Consider the following 13341-nt stretch of genomic DNA (forward strand, 5'->3'; position numbering starts at 1 on the left):
TCCCTGCCCCTAAATAGGGGTTATACGCATGCACCTGAAGCCCCATTTTCTTTTGCTGTTTTTTTTGTCTAATAAGAGTATGCTTATGAGATTCTTACCTAAAGGATACCAGGGCATTCGTGTCAAAAGGTTTGCTAAACCCAAACCCCAGCTGCGAGAAGGGGTTGGGCATGGACGCTACCACAGACGGGGGAGGGGCGCCCTCCACGCCCCCCAAATATGGGTTCACCTGGCGTCCCATTGTCTTTTGTTATTGCTCTTTTTTGTCTCATAAGAATATGTTGATGAGATTCTTACCTAAAAGATGCCAGCGCATTCGTGTCGAAAGGCTTCCTGAAGCCAAACCCCAGTTGTGTGAAGGGGTTGGGCATGGATGCCACCACAGACGGGGGAGGGGCGCCCCCCGCGCCCCCCAAATAGGGGTTGTAGGGATGCGCCTGAGGCCCCACTTTCTCTTGTTTCCGCCATTTTGCTCGCCGGTTTTGGAACCATACCTGTAACAAGTTCATAAATATAGGTTATTATAATTAACTTATTAAAATTAAAAAACGGTTTCGTTCTGAAAGTAAAAATAAATATTATAGGATATTCGTATACAGATTGACTGATTCCCATCCCACACTAAGCTCAAGAAGGCTTGTGTTGTGGGTATTCAGACAACGATACAATCATACAAAATACTTATATATACATAGATCTATAACACCCATGACTCTGGTACAAATATCTGTGCTCATCAGACCATTCGGCAAAAATATCTTTTCATGCAATGTAATGTCTTTGAAATAGACATAAAGCCTGATTAGAAATATATGACTACGCGCCATCTTGCGGAATTTCATTAGAACTATTTTCTTCATACTACAGCGTGTGTATTCCATAGACCTGGATGCTAAACGCCATCTCCGTAAGACACGACCGAAGCCCTCGTATAGCTATACCTACAACCCCGCCGGCCAGCTTCATTGCGCAACCTGTGATCGCACTTTCAAAACCAAGTTTGGCTTCGCAAGCCACATCAGAGCGTTCCATGCTTCGGATCAATAACCGTTGGAGGAGTCGCCGTCGCCGGACACGGCGAGGAGGACTATATATTCCATACGGGCGAATATCTTAATAACGATTAGTATCGGACCTAAGGAGCCTAAACTACATGTTTTTTTTTAAATAATAGATATGATTTTTTTTTTCATACATAATAATTCAGCACGCAATGTATTATGTCCACATCAATTAGCGTATCTACCTAAACGTCATCATGACATGACGTTTATGTCATGTAAAATTAATTTGGACGGCGTACATTGGTGCTTGGTTAGATTAAAAAAAAAAAACTCGTAATAAAATTAATAACACGTACGTTTTCACAAAATGATTATCCTGTACCATTCGTATGATCAGATACTATAACTGGATAAATTATTCGCCCGTATGGAATCCACACACTGTATACTCAACTGTCACCGCATACATCAAAATAACAGCGCCCTCCTGACAATAATCATATATTTCTGGTCAGGCCCCGTAGCTGAATGGCACAAACACTCACGAAATGAAACGCTAGTAGATATCTATCTCTATCGCTCTTGCGTATTAGCGCGACAGAGCCAGACTACCTTTCGCGGCGTTTCGTTTTCGTTTCGCGTCGCAGAAATGCCATTCGGCTACGGTACCAGATCTTAAATACAATTACCTATGTTTAAATATTTAAGAGTATTTTGACCTCAGATATATTTGATGGTCACTGTTTTTACGTAATGCTAAAACAGTATTACTCGTAATGTGTTTATTTCTCGCCACATTAAAATTTCCATTTATTCGATTTTAATTAAAAGTTTAATCAACTCTTTATTCACTTTAATAACGTTCGTTATAAAACGTTTAAATGTTAATTAACAGATGTTTTTCAATATGAATACCATTTTTATAATGTAGGTATATTTAATGGTTATAGGATGAACTATAATTAGTTTAGCTGTTAACATTTACTTTGATAATTTAATTATCATGTAAAGAGCTACTGGCCGGTTTCTCTAATATGAAATATTTTTATTAATTTTATCTAAAAATACAACGTACGTAAATACTGTGACTGCCGTACTAATGTGAATAATATAGAGCGTGTGTATTCCATACGGGCGAATATCTTAATAACTATTAGTATCGGACCTAAAGAGCCTAACTATTTTTTATAAATAGATGAGATATTTTTTTTAATACATAGTAATTCAGCACGCAATGTATTACGTCCACATCAATTAGCGTACCTTCGTAAAGGTTATTACGACATGACGTTTATGGCATGTCAAATTAAGTTGGTCGGCGTACATTGCTGCTTGGTCAGATTAAAAAAAATACTCTTAATTAATAACACTTTTTAACAAAATGATTATCCTATACGATTCGTATGATCAGAGTCTATAACTGGATACATTATTCGCCTGTATGGAATCCTCACGCTGTATATGGATATTTATTTTTATGAAAAATATTTAAATATTTGGTGACCAGCTGGCTATCAGTCATATATTATCGTAATGGTTAAATTAAAAAAAATTAAAAATACGTGTCAAACACATTAGTAGAGCGGCCAGAGGGTCTCGGAAAAAGTTGATGTGACTGGAGAGTATACTGCTAACAAGTGGTATCGTTGTGATCGGTAGACTTTACTGAGTACGAAAAAATGACTTGTCGCATTCTCAGACTGTGGGGGGGTTAACTATGACGTCACAAAGATCGCGGTCCCGGGTTTAAATTTGACTAAGAACCCCTTATCTGATTTTGTCAAATGAGGTGTCATTTGAAAGCTAATACAGTGCCCTTTAAGATTTGGTATCACGTTAAAAGTATAGTTTTGTAGTTAATTTTTTATTAATAATAATGCAAAAATATTTTTTTTGGCTGTCTTTTTTTACTTTTGTCACACAAAAAAGGCAATAAAAAGGACTCTTAGATAAAAAATATGTTACATAAATCATTTAGCCACATTATTAAGCTATCTGTTACTTTTTAAATTTCTTCGATCGGATAATAAACAAGCAAACGACAAGCACATACCCGTAGGCGGCAAGTACCGCTTGACACGCGTTCCCCATACATTCGGCGTCAAACTAATTACACCTAGCGCAAAATTCGTTTCAAGCAGATATACCTCTAATCTTATTCATCGTAACCTATCAATATTAGTATCATTGAAAAGTACAATTAAAGTTCTTTAAGAAACAATGTCTACCATTTGCTTAAAATCAATAATGGCCAATCTATGGTAGTTACAAATAAAAAAGTGGGGATGCGATTTGAGTGCTTCCTTAGGTGTTTCAACCCTAGACGAGTTTAAAAGGGGAGGCAAAGGTGACATATGGCTCGTTCTCTCATCTGAAAGCTACACGGAGAGTTAGAGGAGGAAAAACTGGGGTTTTAGTTTAGTTTTAAGTTATTTTTTCCTTTATTTGTTGATTTTATTGTTTTTAATTATTTTGTAATTTTACCCAGAATACACGTGGGTTTCTTTTGCTGAAAATTCCCTTTTTTATGAAAAATGTGACAAATTTTATGGCATTTTCTGATAGAGACTAAAATTAACTTTCAAATAAGGCCATATAGTCATACTTTTACTTATATAATATTAAGGGTAATACCGCTTAAACTCAAACGACTAAGAGGTGCGGTTTTTTGACCCAGTATTAAAAAGTAATCGTAAAATCAAACGATTTGACTTCGGTCGTTATACACATTAAATTACTAAAATGAAGTTACCTATAATGTTTATCCGAAAATGCCATGAAATTCATCACATTTCTCATAAAAAAGGGAATTTTCAGCAAAAGAAACCAACGTGTATTCTTGATAAAATTACAAAAAAATTAAATAAAATAAAATCAACAAATAAAAGAAATAATAACTTAAAATTAAACTTTAACCCTAGTTTTTCCTCCCCTGGCCCTCTGTGTAGCTTTCAGGCCAGAGAACAACCCATATGTCACCTTTACCTCCCCTTTTAAACTCGTCTAGGGTATCAAACCTAGGGAACCACTCAAATCGCATCCCCGCTTTTTTTCTTTGTAACCACCGTAGACTGGCGATTATTGATTTTAAGAAAATGGTAGATATTGTTTCTTAAAGGACTTTAATTGTACTTTGAAATGATACCAATATTGATAGGCTACGATGAATATGATTAGACCTGTATTTGCTTGAAACGAATATTTGCTCGAGGTGTATTTGTTTGACGCCGAATGTATGGGAACGCGTGTCAAACGGTGTGCCTCGAATGCGGTTAATATGCTTATAGTTTGACTATTTATTATCCGATTGAAGAAATTTAAAAAGTAACAAATAGCTTAATAATGTAGCTAAATGATTTATATAACATATTTTTAGCTACGTGGCCGTTTTCATTGCTTTTTTTAGTCACAAAAGTCAAAAAAGAGAGTCAAAAAAAAGTATTTTTTTGCATTATTGTTAATAAAAAAATAACTAACAAAAATATATTTTTCACATATAAGAAATCTTAATCAGCATGTCATACGCTTTCAATCGACACCTCATTTTTCAAAATTGAATAAGGGGTTCTAGACAAATTGGCAAAAAATTGAAACCCGGGACCGCGGTTTTTGTGACGTCATAGTTAACCCCCCCTCAGTCTGAGAATGCGACAAGTCATTATTTCGTACTCAGTAAAGTCTACCGATCACAACGATACCACTTGTCAGCAGTATACTCTCCAGTCACGTCAACTTCAAAACTAGACGACTTTTTTCAATTCCGCCGCCTTACTACATACATTTTTCAGTTATTTTAATTAAACTTATCCGAAAACAAATTCATGGAACTGTCATTTCGCTTATCATTCAATTCGTCAACTATAGTTACTTAATTTAACTTCAATTATCAATAAATCGTACAAAAGACTGATTAAAAACCATTCACCAATATCCTCCACGAGCGTTACATATTTATGAGTCTAAATTATACGAAACAGTACCGTCATTATGTAAACTGCTATTTTATGGCAATTTAAATTAATTCACTTATGATAAATGCTTACGAGTAAAAACTTTTGAACGCGTTTCTTTAAGTCCACTGCTAACTTTGCAAAACGCTTCTCCTGCAAATTTTCTTGAATGAAAATTCGACTTTATTTTATTCCAATTTTAAGGTTCAGATTTCAGATTTAAATGTGTAGAGAAAATTACGTACGTGTAAAGAATGTTAACAGTTAATATGTCGATGTGGTTTTAACGGATGCTGTGTGAAACAAGAAATTCTGCTTCAACTCCCACTCAACTCTCCTTCTTAGGCACTGGTCTCACCAGAAGCGAGTCAGCCATGAGCTATCGGCTATAGAAAAGAACAAAAGATAGTCGCTCCCGTGTAAATAAAAGAGACGCAATGATAGCGCGAGCGAATTATAGTTCGTCGCCGAGCGATGGATCGATCCGTCTCTTTTTAAGGTTCCGTACCTCAAAAAGGAAAAACGGAACCCTCATTAAGGGTTCCGTACCTCAAAAGGAAAAACGGAACCCTTATAGGATCACTCGTGTGTCTGTCTGTCCGTCGTCACAGCCAATTTTCTCCGAAACTACCGAACTGATTAACTTGAAATTTGGCACACATATGTAAACCTGTGACCCAGAGACGGATGTAATTTAAATTAAGAAACTTTAAAGGGGCGACTTTTGGGGGGTAAAAGTGAAAATTAAAAATCAAAGTTTCTAGAACTATATTGTGTTACATATCAAATGAAAGAGCTTTTTATAAGTATTTCAAATATATTTTTTTAATAATTTTTACTAAAGTAATTTTCAAGTAATTTAAGATAATAGGCAAAAAATTACCATCCCCCCCCTTATCTCCGAAACTACTAAGCGTAAAATTTTAAAAAAAATACACGAGATAGTTTTCAAACTATAGATTACAGGAAAACCTATTAGAAGTCTACAGTAAATCGTAAATCGGACTTAAAATAAAAAAAATCAATTTACGAATTTCACTCACTGCCGCTGCAAATAGTTACCAAATCTCTTGAAATTGTGTGAGCGCGTTTGAATATTACATATAAACTCATTTTTGTTTTGTTTTGTTCAAAATATCGATTATTCGGAAAAATGACTTAAGTTCCTACTAAAAAGGAGGCGCTTAAGCCCTTCTTGTAGTGTACGGAACCCTTGCAACGCGAGTACAACTCGCACTTTGCCGGTTTTTTATTTACACGGGAGCGGTCTTATTGTTCCCTTGGGCTCCTTTGGGCTGAATTAATTTGTTGCCTTGTGCTCCATGGGATCCTTTAGAAAGGCAAAAGATCGGCCTGAGTGGAGGGCACTAGACGGAAAACAGCGACTTATCAAGTCATGGGGTTTCGACGGAGAAGAAGAGATCTTTTGTTCCTTTCTATCGCCGATCTCATCTCATCGCTTACTCGTTTGGTGGGACCAGTGCCTTCTTCCTTAACCATTAATATTGGAATTTCTTTGAGTGTGGTTGTAAAAACAATGGGGTATATTATAAATATGACTTCATACGGTGTTGAAGCTCGCGAATGTATTGTAATTGGTTGTGTGCGGAATGCGGGGCAAAAAGGGATCTTAATGGTCCTTAACCCTTTGACCGCTATAGATGGACGGTTTGGTTACAGTGAAATATTAACCTTCTTGCGTTATAATAAGGCTTGCAATAGCATGCCTATCATGCCATGCATGACAACGAAAGTGTTAAGATGAGAAAGGTCTTAGTTTTCTGAAACTATGTGTTTTTAAATTCTTTAAGTTTGCGTATATCTAAAATTTGACATTTATATGTAGGCCCGCGCTTAGTTAAATAATAAGGATTTTCATAACACTTTCATAGCTTTTTAGGGTTCCGTAGTCAACTAGGAACCCTTATAGTTTCGCCATGTCTGTCTGTCCGTCCGTCCGTCCGTCCGTCCGTCCGCGGATAATCTAAGTAACCGTTAGCACTAGAATGCTGAAATTTGGTACCAATATGTATATGAATCACGCCGACAAAGTGCAAAAATAAAAAATGGAAAAAAATGATTTATTAGGGTACCCCCCCTACATGTAAAGTGGGGGCTGAATTTTTTTTTCATTCCAACCCTAACGTGTGATATATTGTTGGATAGGTATTTAAAAATGAGTAAGGGTTTGCTAAGATCGTTTTTTGATAATTTTTATATTTTCGGAAATAATCGCTCCTAAAGGAAAAAAAAGTGCGTCCCCCCCCTCTAACTTTTGATCCATATGTTTAAAAAATATGAAAAAAATCACAAAAGTAGAACTTTATAAATACTTTCTAGGAAAATTGTTTTGAACTTGATAGGTTCAGTAGTTTTTGAGAAAAATACGGAAAACTACGGAACCCTACACTGAGCGTGGCCCGACACGCTCTTGGCCGGTTTTTTGTTTGATTAAAATGACATTGAAAACTGGTTTTAATGAGTACTAACAGTTTCAGTACCAGTTTAGTGTAAAAAAAGAAATTAATATTTTGTATACGTTTGTAGTTTTAGTAATACTGTTTTTTTTGCATATTGTGTAGTTTTAAGTTTATTACGAATAAATATTTTGATTGATTGATTGTATATTCAGTCTGATTAATGACCATTAATTGCACTATACTAGACATGAAAAAAATGCTAAAAGTCATCAAATAGTCCCCATTTCTGGTGACTATCAGGAAATTATATGCATGTTTAATGAAAAAAAAAACGATCTATCATCTAATATAGAAAATAATAATAGAGTATAAGTAATAACCCCTCTTTAATAAACTTTTTACACATACAATACATCATCACAGAACACGGACTCGGTAGTAAATGGGCATCGTTTAAAACCGCTTGTTGTCTAAATTGGGCCATCAGTGGCGATCGTTTCGACTCCCGACTCTTGCGGGCACGTAAAATGGCGCTGGCAAGTATGCTTCAGTTTATCATTTGCTTTGACCAAAAAAAACTGCTGATTAAAAAAAGATAATAATTGTACAGGGAGGTCAGGTACCCACGGTGTTGGGTTTGCGTCGAAGTAAAAATTTAGAGGGGGTAGTACCTATATATTGATTTAAACTAACACGATCCTCACTCATATTATTAAATTAAAACGGGACTTAAATAATCGCGTAAAACAGCTACAGCGTACATCTAGAAGATGTTGATACAACTCCCAGCCAGTCTACGCGTGACCACGGACGTAATGTCATGTCCGAAACGTCGGGTTAAATATAAACGTAAGTTTTACGCGATTAAGTCCCGTTTTAATTTATGAATATGGGGTAGTACCTATTTAGCCAAACTTGCTAACTAGTTTGGCTTTTTATAACACGCAGGTTTTGGTCTATTGGTCTTATGAAAACACCGTATGATCGCTTGTTTATTGATGACAGCCAATTCATAGACAAAGCATTAAGTAAACCCTAAAAAAATCCGTTATTATAAATTGTATCACTTTCTTATTGATCTGAGGTTCTGTTTCTGCTAAAAGGAGCTGGTCCTTCGAACCAAATGCAATACGTACAAGAGACAGTGTCGTTTGGAAAATCATTTTTTTAATGATATTAGAATTTGGGTACTTTTAAGAAGTAGAAAGTAAGGCCATGCAGTCGTCAGCTTCACAATGGGTGTAGTCTCACAAGAGTCACAGGGCCAAATGACAAATCGGTCGTCAAAATACGACATAGAGCAGTCGTTTTCCTATTAATTAATTCGAATAGTAACAAAAACCCTTGTTCAGCGCATGCGTGGTCTTAAGGGCTCGGCAGCCATTAAGGTAATGCGTTGTTAAGCCATTATGGCCGGCACCAGGAGTTTTTGCGCAGCATTCCGCACAATTACAAGCAAGTTGAGCAGTTAACCGCGTTTCCGGACAAATTAACTTGTACTGAAGAATACTGTTAGGGCTTAGGGTTTTTACAAATGTGTGTTTTTGTAGAGAAACATGAGAATGCGATTCGATACCGGTAGTAATACCTATAAAAAGACTTATAAGATGTCACACGGAGCCAACTTCACACAGGCTACTTCACACTACTATAAACTTTGCTTCGTAAGCGTTTATTTAGCTGCAAACTATCGCCTTCTGTAGTGCGTTACCAAGTAAAGTCAATGATTGTCATTTCTGATCGTCATTTCTGTCGGATTCGTTCATTGCTTATGTGTATGATGTCAACAAGATATTGATTTGTCAAGAGTGATTGAGTGCGTTTTGAACGCCAAGTAACGTCAACGATTGACTCTTATATTGGATTCATTAATTGCTTATGCGATGATTTTGTATGATTTTAGATATTGTGTGATTTGTCAAGAGTGATGGTTTCAGCACCTCTTGTTTTTGCGCTGCATTCGCACATACAGCAGTGGACAAATTACCGGCAGTATCTGCCCGATTCGTGCAATGCTTATAAGATGCCCCACCGATATTGCAGTGATCTGTCGGTATCAGTAAGATTAATATTTTGTATTCAATTAATTGTAGTAGGGACCCATTGACGAGACTTACAGAACAATGACATTTTTATTTTTTTATTTTTATGCGGAGTTCGGATAAACCAATTTTTTTATGGTAACATGAACAATGCCAAAGACCATGCCAAATTAAGAGAATTGGATGCCTAACAATGGTATCCTGATATTTTTGAATGACTTTAGTAACGGGAATACATAATTATAGTACTTAAGAACTGTATAAAAACAGACCCATATAAAAATTCAATAAATAGTATGCATATAATATAATAAAACCTTTATAAAACTGGTACCTAGTAAATAATGTGCGTCCACCTGCATTTATTTAATAAAACTACTTGTCCTATAACTTTAATTGTGTCTCATTTGAATGTTATGCTATTGTTTAAGTATATTTTGCTATTTAAGTACAACATGCACATTGTAAGCCACTTTCGCTAAGTATTCTTTAAAAGAAAGGAATTTTTATGTTTAAAATTTGCACAAAATAAATAGTATCACTTGTTTAGATGGCCATTATAAATTCAAAGAAGAGAGTATCGAATGTTGATGTGAAATTAAACCTAATAAGTATAATTTTCTTACTATAAACTGAGAATATAAAAACCTAGAAACCAGATGCCATAAAACTATTTTTTTTTCTACCGAATGAAAATAAGTTTATAGATACATACTTTACATATAACGGAATCTTTTATATCAGACTAGCTCTTGCCCGCGGCTTCGCTCGCGTTAGAAAGAGACAAAAAGTAGCCTATGTCACTCTCCATCCCTTCAACTATCTCCATTTAAAAAATCAGGACAATTCGTCGCTCTGTTTTGTCGTGAAAGGCGGACAAACAAACAGACACACACACTTTCCCATTTATAATATTACATAGTATGGACAACATTTAGTTTTGTAAATTCAAATGCTAAGTTAGTAGCCAAAATGTTTGGTAAAAAGGTGTCGGAACGACTTATTGGTGTCTCGGGGGACCACAGAGCGGGTTCCTTCTTTGCTCAGAGGTTGAGTCTGGCGGTGCAAAGGGGAAACGCCGCCAGCATTCTGGGCTCTGTGCCGGAAGCAGGAATCTGAGGGAGGTTTTTTATATTTAATTATATTGTGTTAGTTTTACTCTTTTAGGGGTAAAAGTTTAATTTTAAGTAAATCGTATAATTACGCCGTAATTGAGTTAATGTATATTACTAACTGCTGATTTATACCGTGTTTTTTTTGTTTTCCGTTAAATTCGACATGTCGTTAGGTTCGTTATCAGGAACCATCCTGTATATCACTTTTAGTTAAATTCGCAAAAAAATGTTTTCGTCGTTTTCATACATAATGAATGAATTAATTAGTGTGAGAAAACCTTAAGAATAATATTCAAGTTAGTGTCAAGTGATTGACGGTATATGTCAAAACAAATAACATTGGGAAGTGGTAAAGGCTGTCACACACGTGTTCAGTAATTATTTTTATTTTTTAATAACTCGATAACCGAGGCCGTTTTCACATTATCCGATCCGATATCGGATGTAGGACCGACATCCTACACCCGATAAACGCTTCCGATAGTGTCGGATGTCGGTCCGATAAAACGCATTGTTCCAAATCAATGAAGTATGATTTTGTATCAAAAAATATTATTCAAAAGTTTTATATTTAAAAATTATAAGCACTATATTTTAAATATTTTATTGTAAAATTAAAATAACGAGCATAAAAATACTCAAGTGTGTGCAGGTAAAATAAATAATTTTACATTTAACTATATCTACTAAAACATGAAAAAATTAGTATCCGCAATTCGGACCGATGAATTACAATCTTTTTTTTTTCAACAGAAATTCATCATTAACAGCTGTTTAATAGACGCCATTTTTGTCACGCACACTACTACTAACGTATACCTACATTATATACGCACACATACAAATATTATCGGTCGACAGCTGGCGGGGGGTCCGGCATGCCAAAAATGTCGGAAGCGTCCTGCCGATATCGGCAGTTCGATGGTGCCTCGGACAAAAACTGTTGTAGGAAAGTGCCATCTGCATTAAATCCGCAGTTTTTGCGTTTTATATCGTTTTTTAGTAATAATGATCTATCAAATATCTATGGAAGCGCATAAATCTTACATTTTACATCCTTCCTACACCCGATATCGGATCGGATAATGTGAAAACGGCCTAAGAGTTAAGACGCTACTTTCTTAGAGAAATTAATTGTATTTAGCAATAAAGAACCATCCTTTAAAGTTAACGGAATTCAATAAAAATAGGGTGTATAGAATTGATTAAATAGTTAATTTAAATATTACTATGTGCAATATTGATATGTTAATCAAGCAAAAACATACAGAGGATTACTTACAATACATTATGTATACCGCAAACAGAGAGGGATAAAATCCAGGAAAGTTATTTTCCTTATAATTTCATACGCAAGAGTAAGTGAATTCAGAATCAGAACTTTTATGAATTCCATCCTGTATAAATTCACTTACTCGTCCTACTACAAGTAAATTACATGTCATATTGAATATAATGTCGTGTGCTCGATTGTATTGTATTTATTGTCTACATGTACAGTACAGTGATGCATCAAGATACATGGTGTTGGGTAAAATATCTAGAGATAGTACATGTTACCCTGTGAGGGCATTACAATATCTTATATCTATACTTATGAACTATGGTATTACATATCAATTTATTTGGTTAATGGTTCTTTATTAATTACAATATTATTTCTAGTCTCATGCATATTATTATTATATAGTCAGTTTTAATTCAGTTTTTATAAATCTTGATCATTGAGAAATTCATCTATACTATAGTAGCATTTTTCAATCAGTAAGTTTACAAGCTTTTTTTTGAATACATTGTCTTTAATCTCAGTCGACATACTGTGGGGTAATTTATTATATATTTTTATAGATCGTACATGGGGGCTGTTCTTATACATGGCTAGTTTGCAAGTTGGTAAAGCTAGTACATGGCGAAACTATAAGGGTTCCTAGTTGACTACGGAACCCTTATAGTTTCGCCATGTCTGTCTGTCCGTCCGTCCGTCCGTCCGCGGATAATCTCAGTAACCGTTAGCACTATAAAGCTGAAATTTGGTACCAATATGTATATCAATTACGCCAACAAAGTGCAAAAATAAAAAATGGAAAAAAATGTTTTATTAGCATTCTCTGGGTACCCCCTACATGTAAAGTGGGGGCTTATATATGAGTTTTTCATTCTAACCCCAACGTGTGATATATTGTTGGATAGGTATTTAAAAATGAATAAGGGTTTACTCAGATCGTTTTTTGATAATATTAATATTTTCGGAAATAATCGCTCCTAAAGGAAAAAAAGAGAAAAATACGGAAAACTACGGAACCCTACACTGAGCGTGGCCCGACACGTGGCCTAACCGCGTACTCAACTTTTATAGCCTTCACGCGTTATATAATATACTATTATAGATCGTACATGGGGGATGTTTTACATCTTGTGTTGCCGGCTACTAGATCCTTGCGCATTTCGTATAGGTGTAAGTGTTTCCTTACAAACATGGCTGTTTCCAGGATGTATATTATTGTACGATATTATTGTTCAGTGTCGAATCGATTTGTATTCGAGTAATTGCGTCGATTATTCGTAAATAAATAGTTCTCGACCGCTTATTACGTGAACCATTGAGTCGCAGTGCAATGGAGGAGGCAAAATTTTGATTAAAAAATAGGATTTAAAAAAATATAATTTAATAATGTTAATAAAGCCTTCTTTACAGTCCTCGTTTTTGTGAACTGTAATAAATTCTATAATAGGTAGTTGATCTTGAAAGTTCTTTTGGGCATATATTGGGCAATTAACCGGGCAACTAAAATATTAAACGGGAAGTTATG

The 13341-nt window shown here is 35.2% G+C and overlaps 1 protein-coding gene across 1 annotated transcript in view; it reads right to left on the reverse strand.

The window, feature by feature from the left end:
• LOC125226901 (homeobox protein aristaless-like) overlaps nucleotides 1–13341 on the reverse strand; it is a 159765-nt gene that overhangs the window by 1736 nt on the left and 144688 nt on the right. Inside the window, 1 exon segment of the mRNA XM_048131078.1 lies at nucleotides 298–494. Coding sequence (XP_047987035.1) covers nucleotides 298–494 — 197 coding nt within the window.

Source organism: Leguminivora glycinivorella, chromosome 6, assembly GCF_023078275.1.
Source record: "Leguminivora glycinivorella isolate SPB_JAAS2020 chromosome 6, LegGlyc_1.1, whole genome shotgun sequence".
NCBI classification, from domain to species: domain Eukaryota; kingdom Metazoa; phylum Arthropoda; class Insecta; order Lepidoptera; family Tortricidae; genus Leguminivora; species Leguminivora glycinivorella.